Source organism: Crotalus tigris, unplaced genomic scaffold (assembly GCF_016545835.1).
Source record: "Crotalus tigris isolate CLP2741 ecotype Arizona unplaced genomic scaffold, ASM1654583v1 scf7180000024371.1489680, whole genome shotgun sequence".
In the NCBI taxonomy this organism is placed as follows: domain Eukaryota; kingdom Metazoa; phylum Chordata; class Lepidosauria; order Squamata; family Viperidae; genus Crotalus; species Crotalus tigris.
In genome coordinates this window covers 668720-679774 of record NW_024100541.1, presented here as the reverse complement: position 1 = coordinate 679774, position 11055 = coordinate 668720, and the positions used below count along the sequence as shown (strand labels likewise).

The 11055-nt window shown below is 42.4% G+C and overlaps 1 protein-coding gene across 3 annotated transcripts; it reads left to right on the top strand.

Annotated features, from left to right (window-relative positions):
* The first annotated feature begins 401 nt into the window (after positions 1–401).
* Positions 402–10460, top strand: MRPS23 (mitochondrial ribosomal protein S23). Of its 3 annotated transcripts, none has more exons than XM_039328147.1 (6): positions 402–550; positions 2159–2335; positions 4250–4327; positions 4414–4537; positions 7966–8016; positions 10112–10460. In XM_039328147.1, the coding sequence occupies exons 1-6, from the start codon at positions 507–509 to the stop codon at positions 10247–10249; spliced, it is 612 nt and encodes a 203-aa protein (XP_039184081.1). In that variant the 5' UTR covers positions 402–506; the 3' UTR covers positions 10250–10460. The 3 variants fall into 3 exon arrangements, with proteins under 3 accessions (XP_039184081.1, XP_039184083.1, XP_039184082.1); XM_039328149.1 differs by having other exon boundaries at positions 7860–8016; positions 10112–10249; XM_039328148.1 differs by lacking the exon at positions 7966–8016.
* The last annotated feature ends 595 nt before the right edge of the window (positions 10461–11055 follow it).

The following is an 11055-nucleotide window of genomic DNA, read 5'->3' as shown; positions in this document are numbered from 1 at the left end:
CGTAAAGTCACCACAGTTGGGAAACATTGCCTTTACAGTGGAAAACTGAGCCAAAGAATCTCTTACTATTTAATTTTGAAACTACACACTGCACATTCAAGCAAACCACGTTTTGGCTTTGCATTCTGCATGAATCCAGGTGCTCTATTCCAAATAATAATTAATAGGAATGGTGCATTGTAAGCCCTAGATTCCACAGGTAAGACTTTGCCTCGCAGATCAGTTCCGGGCAGAGCTCACAAGAGAAACTAAATTATTTTTCACTTTTGATTATTTCGCTTCTTCCATGAAGCCAGTCCTAGCCTTCCTCCAACGCTACTCCTTCATCGATTGCTTCTGTCTGCCTTTGTAATCTCTATTGCTCCCGTATCGGCTTGCCACTATCATGCGGGTCTCGGAGGTTCTAGTCTCGCGAGATCTCTTGGTTTCCGTTTCCGTGACCCGAGGTTGCTAAGGACCGCTTTCAGTTGCCAAGAGAGGCCTAGTTAGGCCTAGTTTAAGACGCAATGGCGGAGAGCCGGTTGGAGAAGTTGGGAACAATCTTTACCCGGTGGGTCTTTGGGTTTTCTCCCCCTCCCTCCTGCATTCTGTGTTAGAGCTTGTGAAGAGCGGCAGTCGTAAAATGTATACTAGGGAGTTCCAAAGCAGGGAAATGAAAGCGTGGCCGCTTTGGGGCAGTTAATTAAAAAAAAGTCTAGAAATTTGCGATAAATGTTTTCCCTGCAGAAATACAATGCTTGGGCGGCCAAAGCCTGGGGAATCCCTGGAAGGCACAAAGAGTTGCGGATCTCTTGGGGGCAGGACGGATATTTGCAAACCCGAAAGTGGTCGAACCTCCAGTTCCAGAGGCAGTTTAGTTCGCGTGGTCCTTCTCTAAAGGAACTGCCAAGTGCTGGCCTAGGAAATATCCTAACATTGTAACCCGCCCCTTTAATGAAAAGGACGATGTTTTATATTTTATCTATTTATTTTATTGTATTTAATTATGGCTGGCTGTTCTCTTCTGGAGTGGCTGGCTTTACAAAATTTAATAAAATAAACCCATAAAATATCAGTAGTGTTAATTTGACTAATATATAAATATTGCCTCTATATTCATTTATTTTATTAAAGGCACTATATAGCTGGCCAGTATCTTCTGCATTAGGCAGCCCTAATATATTTTAATAAGATGAACACATAAAATATGAATGTTATTAATAATAACTAATATGATAGTAATAATATGGGGGTTTTTTTAGGGTGAAGGTTCATTCTCCGAGCTTGTGGGTTGGTTTCTGAATTTTTTGTTACCAGGCTAGGTAACATCTTCAGCAGAATTTAGGGGATGTCCATGTCAGTGTTCTTGTGGATAATTCCTGGTGGAGTGTGGCTGTGGGTTTGTAGGCTATTGCTATTCCTAGGGGTTGGAGAATTCTGGCTGTAATTTCCAGCACTCCTTTTGAATAGCAATAGCCCACAAACCCACAGCCACACTTCCCCAGGAATTATTCAGAACCATATATAAGATACAGAAGGATGAAAGAAACAAGGTGATCTACAAAATCTACTGTAACCATTGCAACGAATTCTACGTGGGACAATCATCACGTCAGTTAAAAACTAGGATCCACGAGCACCGGCTGGCAGTCAAACACCACAATCCCAAATCCTTAATCTCTACCCACACCGACACCAAACAGCACCAGTTTGATTGGAGCAACACAAAAATGCTTGTGAATTCATTGAAGCCTGGCACTCCACAAGCAATTCCATCAACAGACACATTGACCTACAACCAGCCTTCAAACCCCTCAGAATCCAAATCAACCGCACAGCCAACCAGAGGCGGCACCAACCCTCAACCAACACACACAAGCCCTCACCTATCCAATGACCCTGACCTGATGTAACCTCCCTGTCACAAGACCCATCACAGACCCTCACTTGACACACCCACACCTGAAGCCCTTATAAACCGAAGAACACTGACATCCCCTAAAGTCTTTTGAACATGTTACCTAGCCTGCTAACGAAACATTCAGAAACCAACCTACAAGCTCGGAGAATAAATCTTCATCCTCATCCTACACCCGAGCTACAGATATTCGCCACTATTGCAAAAGGTTTTTTTTCTTTTCCTCCTTATACAAATTGACTTCCTACTCTTTACTTGCAGGGTGCAGAACTTGCTCCGGTCTGGAGCAATTCGTGAATCCCAGAAACCTATCTGGTATGATGTTTACGCTGCTTTCCCTCCCTTGCGGGAGCCCACTTATCGCAATATTCGCCCGTTGGTGGGAAAGATAAAAGATACAGTGCCCCCCATTCTATACCCGGAGGATCAGATCCGAGCGTAAGAGTCACTCCTTTCTTTTCCCTCTTTGTTTCCCCTCTCTTCCCATTACTTTACAGGTAGTCCTCGCTAACTGACTGCTTGTTCAGCAACTTTTCAGAGTCAAAGGGCACTAAACAAAGGAGATTTATGAAGAGGCAGCCATTGTAGCATACCTGTGATCATATGACCGCAAATCAGGCACTTGGCAACTGTTACATATATAGGATGATTGCAATGTCCTATGGCTATGTGATCGCCATTTGTAATCTTCACCACTGGCTTCTGAGAAGCAAATTCAAAGGGGAAGCTGGCAGGAAGTCTCAAGTTGCAGACTGACTGGTTCAAATTCACCCAGCTGGCTTACAGGAGGCCAAGAGGCCAAGGTCTCTTGGTTTCTAAACCAGCACCTTCACCATTATACTAGACTGGCATTTTTAGCCCTCTATAGAGTCATACTCCTAGTTTATACAGCCTCCATCTTATCAATTATTGCTGATAACGATTGTGTAGCGATTAGAAGTTTGAATAACAATTGAGATTTAACTGAGACTTGGAAGCTTATTGAGCAAACTAAACAATCATTAGTTCTCATTGTCACCTGTTTCACAGGTGTTATGGGTGTAATTTTTAGACAGACTTTTTATTCCTTTCTTTCAATTCCCCTTTAGATATAAGTCAGCATAAACATGTTATAAACCAGAGGTTCACAACCTTTTGGGCATCGGGGGCCGGTTCCATGGAGAGAGGTTTTTCCGCGGACTGGAAAGTGTATGGTTTTGTGTGCTGCCTGCATCTCACAGATGGTGTTTTGCTTGTTTGTGCAGCCTGGTTGCTGGCATGCTGTGGCCCGGTACTGGTCCACGGATTGGGGGTTGGAGACCCCTGTTATAAACAACAATAGTTTTTCAGATCTAAGGCATCGTTCCTTCTCCCCTCCTTGCAGTTTGAAGTGGTAGGGATGTTATTGTGCAACGTCTTGCACACAAAGGTTGTCACTTGTTGCTAAGATGGCTTGGAGAATGCCACAGGAAATGACAAATATAGTCCTTGGCATATGACTGTCAACTGGTTGTAAGTTGTGACCTTTTATGGCAAATGCCACGGTTGTTAAGTGAAACCATCATTTGTTATGGGCATAGATTTGCGAAAACTGGAAGTTAGTGCTGGTTTTCAGCAAAATCATTGTAAAAATGTGACCATGGGATGCTGTGAATCTGGCTATGTTGCTAAGTGCCTGGAGTTCAGTCATGTGACTGCAGGGGGGGGGCATGACTGTTGGAACTTCAGAACCAGATCATAAATAGCTCCAAGATAAGTCCGTCGTAACTTCGAACAGTGGTAAGTCGAGGACTGCTTGTATTTTTAAGGTGTAAGTAATCTGCTTCCCCTTGTGATGTTACAGATCTAATGGCAGAGAGGGACTATAGCTGATATGTTATTCTTGTTTTGCTGCTTCTTAAGTCTCCCAAGTTTTTCCTGTTACACTGAAGCAGAAAATTACTAAATGGTAGTGTGTAATTTCTCACAAATTTCTGGGGGGGGGGAGTCAAAATAAATATAAATAGATGCTTGACAGCCATCTGTAAACAACCCCTTTTTTAAAAAAGAAAAAAAAAATACTGAAATCCTTTGCTTTCTTGGATAATAAGATGGCATCACCACCTCCTGCAGGAAAAATGATAGTTTCACCAACCCTAAATTAGACTAAGACTTCAGCTGAATAATACAATTTGCAAGAAGCCTGTTCATTTCTCAAGGCAGGAGAAGAAATACAGCACTATTAGAGCTAAGTAATATGTATTAGCCACCCAGAGACATGTATTTGAGCTGGATACTATATCAATCTACCTAATAAATAAATATTAGTACAGCAATATTCTTTGTCTACCTGGAGATAAGTTCTAAATTGAAATTTCTTATCTAATTCATTAGGAAATTTTATGAAGTCTATGGAGCTGGTTCAGGTATATTTGAACTGGCAAGATCAAATTATAAATCTCCCTGTCAAAGGTAAGTGAATAAACTCTCCCCTAAGGATTTTTTTTTCTTCCAAGTTCATGGACTGGAAATTATGATCTTTCCTCTTGGAATTCCAGGTTCGTTGAGAAATACAATGAATTGAAGAACAAGGAGGGAGAAATGGACGAAGACCTATTATTTGCAGAAACAGGGAAAGCGCTTTTGGCAGAGGGCCTGGTTTTATCAAGAAAGGGCAAAAAAGTAAGTATCCAGAAGCAAATGCCATTTTTTTTGGTATCACATTGGAATGCAGGGTGTGCAGCTGTCATAAATAAGTGTGGCATAGTAATTAAACCAGAAATATGGTAACCAAGTTTTAGTAGAAATCTTTTAACATGAAAATGAAGAGGCCTGGTGGCTGAGTTGCTCAATGATGCTGGAGATGATCTTTGCTTCAGCGGTCTGAGTCCTAGCACTGCATGGCAGGGTGAGCTCCCGTCACTTACCTCAGCTCCTGCCCACCTAGCAGCTTGAAAGCATACTATATGCGATAGATATGTAGGTACCACTTTGTTGAGGAGACAAGCCAGCGCTTTGTGTTGAGAGTTAGAATCCTGCAGGCACTGAACCTTCCCGGTTGCAATGCCTGTTTGCCAGAAGGCTTCGGAGGAGGGAGAGGGCACCGGGTGACACTGCAGGAAAGCAGCTTGTCTTCTTTTATGAGGTGGAACTGGCTCACCCCCTGAGACGCCCCTTGGAAAGCGTGTGAGCATGAACCAAAACAGGGCTAGCGGTTTTAGGCAGCCAAAGTACTCTGCATTAGCATTTTAGACTCCTGGCTTATATAATAGTAGTAGTAGTAGTAGTAGTAGTAGTAGTAGTAGTAGTAGTAGTAGTAATAATAATAATAATAATAATAATAATAATAATAATAGTAAAGACTGTGGCAAAAGGAAGCAAGGGTAGTACCAATAGTCATAGGCGCCTTGGGTGCAATCCCAAAACAACTGGAGCACCACTTGAACACAATTGGCATTGACAAATTCACTATTAGTCAATTGCAAAAGGCGGCCTTATTAGGAACTGCTTCCATCCTGCGACGATATCTGTAATACCATCAAACATCCACATCTGCCTATCCCAGGTCCTGGGTAAGGACTCGATAGGTAGACAAAATGCCAAATCCAGTCTGAACATCTGGCTGACTGTGTGATGATCGATAATAATAATAATAATTAGTAGTAGTAGTAGTAGTAGTAGTAGTAGTAGTAGTAGTAGTAGTAGTAGTAATAGGCACCTTGGGTGCAATCCCAAAACAACTGGAGCACCACTTGAACACCATTGGCATTGACAAATTCGCCATTAGTCAATTGCAAAAGGTGGCCTTACTAGGAACTGCTTCCATCCTGCGATGATATCTGTAATAACATCAAACATCCACATCTGCCTATCCCAGGTCCTTGGGAAGGACTCCATAGGTAGACAAAAATGCCAAATCCAGTCTGAACATCTGGCTGACTGTGCGATGATCAATGATGATGATGATGATAATGATGATGATGTTGGAAGGGACCTTGGAGGTCATCTAGTCCAACCCCCTGCTAAGGCAGGAAACCCTATACCATTTCAGACAAATGGCTGTCCAGTCTCTTCTTAAAAACTTCCAGTGTTGGAGCATTCATCGCTTCTGGAGGCAGGTTGTTCCACTGGTTAATTGTTCTAACTGTCAGGAAGTTTCTCCTTAGTTCTAGGTTGCTTCTCTCCTTGGTTAGTTTCCATCCGTTGCTTCTTGTCCTGCCTTCAGGCGCTTTAGAAAATTGCTTGACTCCTATTTCTTTATGGCAACGCCTGAGATATTGGAACACTGCTATCATGTCACCTCTCATTCTTATCTTCATTAAACTAGACATACTCAATTCCAGCAATTGCCATATGCTAAATAAATAAAAACCTTGAAAACTTGACATTTTCTGGAAGGAGTATAAGGAGTTAAATTTTGAAGATTCAGCATAGAAGGCCTTGTGCCTGTCTAAATTGATCCATAAAGTGGTATTTTCAGCCAAGTCTCACTAATCTGCATAAGGGTTAATACCAAAGTTGTTACTGGATAAGAGACAGATCCAGATTAATTATCCTTATCTTCCAGAATAAGCAAATCCTTTAATTAAAAAGGGGGTGGATACTGTCATTTTGCAAAATAAATCATTCTAGCATTGCCTTCAGTATTGACAATACCCTGGACCTCATAACACAGGGAACCTATAATAGAAAACATTAGGTGAGGATGAATTACAAACGATGACAGCATTTTGAATTATTCAACATTATTTCCTCCATTAATAATAATAATAATAATAATAATAATAATAATAATAATAATAATAATAATAATAAAGTTGGAAGGGACCTTGGAGGTCATCAAGTCCAACCCACTGCTCTGGCAGGAAACCTATATCATTTCGGACAAATGGCTGTCCAGTTTCTTCTTTAAAACTTCCAGTGTTGGAGCATTCACCAGTTCTGGAGGCAGGCTGTTCCACTGGTTAATTGTTCTAACTGTCAGGAAGTTTCTCCTTAGTTCTAGGTTGCTTCTCTCCTTGATTAGTTTCCATCCGTTGCTTCTTGTCCTGCCTTCAGGTGCTTCGGAGAATAGGTTGACTCCCTCTTCTTTGGGGCAGCCCCTGAGATATTGGAAGACTGCTATCCTGTCCCCTCTCGTCCTTCTCTTCATTAAACTAGACATACCCAATTCCAGCAGCCGTTCCTTAATAATAATAATAATAATAATAATAATAATAATAATAATAATAATAATGCCAAATCCAGTCTGAACATCTGGCTGACTGTGCGATGATCAATAATAATAAATAAATTTGCCATTAGTCAATTGCAAAAGGCGGCCTTACTAGGAACTGCTTCCATCCTGCGACAATATCTGTAATACCATAAAACATTCACATTTGCCTATCTCAGGTCCTGGGTAAGGACTCAATAGGTAGACAAAATGCCAAATCCAGTCTGAACATCTGGCTGACTGTGCGATGATCCATAATAAAGTTGGAAGGGACCTTGGAGGTCATCCAGTTCAACCCCCTGCTCAAGCAGGAAACCCTATACCATTTCGGACAAATGGCTGTCCAGTCTCTTCTTAAAAATTTCCAGTGTTGGAGCATTCACCGCTTCTGGAGGCAGGTTGTTCCACTGGTTAATTGTTCTCACTGTCAGGAAGTTTCTCCTTAGTTCTAGGTTGCTTCTCTCTTTGGTTAGTTTCCATCCATTGCTTCTTGTCCTTCCATCAGGTACTTTGGAAAATAGCTTGGCTCCCTCTTCTTTGTGGCAACCCCTGAGATATTGGAAAACTGCTATCATATCTCCCCTCGTCCTTCTCTTCATTAAACTAGACATACCCAATTCTAATCATCATCATCATCATCATCATCATCATCATCATCATTTTAGCCATTGTCTACCCACTGCAGGATGAAGGCCTCTTCAGCATGTTTCCAGCCCATATGGTCCTGGGCTCCCTTTTGCCAACTGGGCCCGCAATACTTGCTGACGTCCTCAATCCATCTTGTTCTAGATTTCTTTCGTGGATGCTTTTTATCAAGGGGGATCCATTCTATGCCTGCCTTACTCCACCTGCCATCAGTTCTTCTTGCTATGTAACCAGTCCATTTCCATTTCAGTTCTTTTACTCTCTTGATGATATCCTACACTTCTGCTTGTTCTCTAATGAGGTTAGTGTCCGTGTTTAACCGGCATATGTTAGAGCAGGTAGCACACGGGGATCGAAAACGTTTCAGGCACGGGGGGGGGGGGTCTTGAAAATTATGCTTAGCTTGTCTATTGTCTGCCAACCACATTTAACACGCCGTTCAATTTCCTTTATTGTATCACCTTCCATTGAGATCCATTGGCCATGATATATGTAGTGGTCTACTACAGAGGTCCCCAACCTTTTGGGCACCAGGAACCGGTTCCGTGGAGAGAGGTTTTTCTGTGGACCGGAGAGGGCGTGGTTTTGTGTGCTCCCACAGATGAGGCTTCGTTTGTTTGAGCAGACCGGTTTCTGGCATGCCGTGGCCCGCTGCCAGTCCACGGACTGGAGTTTGGGGACCCCTGGCCTACTATGTATAGTTTTTCTCCAGATACGGAATTTTTTTTCTTTCTTTGGTGAATTTATTAAACATAACCTGGCTCTTTTTCAGGTTTATTTTTAAGCCAAATGGTTCTCCTGCTTTTGTATGAGTCTTTGTAGCTCTTTTGGGTCTTGTGAGAAGCGAACAACATCATCTGCAAATCTTAAGTGATTGAAATTGATTTTAATTCCATCTTTTGCCCAGGCTAGCTTGCAAAATACTTCTTCAAGGCAGGCTGAGAAAAGGATGGGTGATATTGTAGCCGCCTTGTGGTACACCTCGTTCTTCGTTGATAAGACATAGGCAGGGAGGAGACAGAGCAGGTTCATTGCATCGAAAGCACTGTCTAACCCAGGGGTAGGCAACCTTGTCTCTTTTATGACTCGTGAACTTCAACTCCCAGAATTCCTGAGCCAGCTATGCTGAGGGGAAAGGGAGAGCTTGCCATGCTGAGCCATGCTGGCTCAGGAATTCTGGGAGTTGAAGTCCACGAGTATAAAAGAGCCAAGGTTGCCTACCCCTGACCTAACCATTTCATTCTCTGCTGTCCCTTTCTCCTTTTGCCTTCAATCACCTATCCATGAAAGTGGCAACTGGAGAGCCTTCTTTCTTGTCTTTCACTGCTGATGCAACTGTTTTGCATGACATTTGCCTCTCCCAACAGTATCTTTCCATTCAAGTCTAGGTGCAGCAGTTTTGGGGGAATGGGAGAAGCTGTTATGCTGTTTTCAATTGTCAGTCAGACAGCAAAGCTGGCTGGGGAATTCTGGGAGTTGAAGTCCACCCGTCTTAAAAGTTGCCAAGGTTGAGAAACACTGTATTAGGCCAAAGCTCTCTGCCCGCATTTGCTTTCTTTATCAAACGGAAATTCCTCCAGTGAATCACTACATAGGCACGTACCACAAATAAGTCCAATTCCAGAGCATTGTAAGATTACAAGGTTGGCTTTCCGAAGGAGGAAGAACTGAGGCGCTAAGGTTGATCTTTGTTGGCCTGCAGACACAAGAGTCAGCTAGAGCAGTGTTTCTCAACCTTGACAATTTTAAGGCACGTGGACTTCAACTCCCAGAATTCCACAGCCAGCAATGCTGGCTGTGGAATTCTGGGAGTTGACGTCCACGTGCCTTAAAATTGTCAAGGTTGAGAAACACTGAGCTACAGCAAGTTAACCTTGTGCAAACAGCTGTGTCCAGCTCAATCCTCCTTGGGAGCAATCTGGATCAGGAGTCCTGATCTCAATTTGCTAAAACCATCTATCCTACACTGCTTATATGGATAGAGTTGTGCCTTTGCCTGCCAGCCAGATTAGGATATACACACCTGCTGTTTGCTCTCAGAATACCAACTACAGGTAGTACTTGACTTACAACAGTTCATTTACTGACTGTTCGAAGTGACAGTAGCACTGAAAAAAAGTGACCTGTGACCGTTTTTCACATACAACCGTTTTGGGCTCAATTGTGGTCGTAAATTGAGGACTGTATTGCCCTTTCCCTTTTTGACATTGACATCTTATTGATATTACTTTTTGACTCCCTTGGGTGTAGAAGAAAGGATGATAATTGGCTGGTTTGACCCCTGACGTTAACCGCAACCTGATTGGGAACTAAAGCTGTGTTACTTTGATCTGGAAAGATTCAGTTTCTGGTTTCACTTTTGCACATTGTGCGATTCCTCTGCTTTTATCCAACAGGTTGCTCCAAGGCCTCCATCAACCATGCCTGTATTAGAGCTTCAAGGCCTATTGCAGGACAAGGAGGACGGCACAGAAAATCCGGAGCCAAAAACAGAGCCCAGCGAAAAGCCAATGGAAGAACCCTTTCCCTCCTAAAAACTATGTGATTCTGTTTAAACCAGTTTTTATTGACGGCATGACCCTTTGATAGAAAGACTCTTCCTAAAGTTCTGGTTTTCTCCTTGTTAGGAATGCTTGAACGGACTGCAGAAAAATCACAAGAACTTTCTTAGGGCAAGTCATGTTCCCCAAAGTGTACATTTCAACAAACAGTGGATTTGATTATTAAAATCATTCTCTGGAAACATTTCTGCAGTGGATATTCTAGCCTTCAGTTAAAGTAGAGATGAGTTCCCTGTGAAGTAATCCAAATGCTAAGGAACTGGTTCCATTTATTCTTATCTAACAAAATGAAATTCAGTGGTGAAAAAAGTAAGGTTCTACATACGTTTAAGCAAGAAAAACCAAATTTACAGGTATAGTATAGGGGGTACCTTGCTCAATAGTAGTAACTGTGAGAGGGACCTCGGAGTCCTAGTGGACAATCATTTAAATATGAGCCAGCCGTGTGCTGCAGTTGCCAAAAAAGCCAACACAGTGCTAGGCTGCATTAACGGGGATAGAATCAAGACCACATGAAGTGTTAATACCACTTTACAATGCCTTGGTAAGGCCACACTTGGAATACTGCATCCAGTTTTGGTCACCACAATGTAAAAAAGATGTTGAGAGTCTAGAAAGAGTACAGAGAAGAGCAACAAAGATTATTAGGGGACTGGAGGCTAAAACATATGAAGAACAGTTGCTGGAATTGGTTATGTCTAGTTTAATGAAGAGAAGGAGGAGGGGGGACATGATAGCAGTCTTCCAATATCTCAGGGGCTGCCACAAAGAAGAGGGAG

What these genes read in the sequence shown, in the direction of transcription:
- MRPS23 (XM_039328147.1), top strand. Translation starts at nt 507, where the DNA reads ATGGCGGAGAGCCGGTTGGAGAAGTTGGGAACAATCTTTACCCG. An exon ending in TATAAATCTCCCTGTCAAAG is followed by an intron (nt 4,328 to 4,413) that starts GTAAGTGAATAA and finishes TTGGAATTCCAG; the next exon opens with GTTCGTTGAGAAATACAATG. An exon ending in TCTGCTTGTTCTCTAATGAG is followed by an intron (nt 8,017 to 10,111) that starts GTTAGTGTCCGT and finishes TTTATCCAACAG; the next exon opens with GTTGCTCCAAGGCCTCCATC.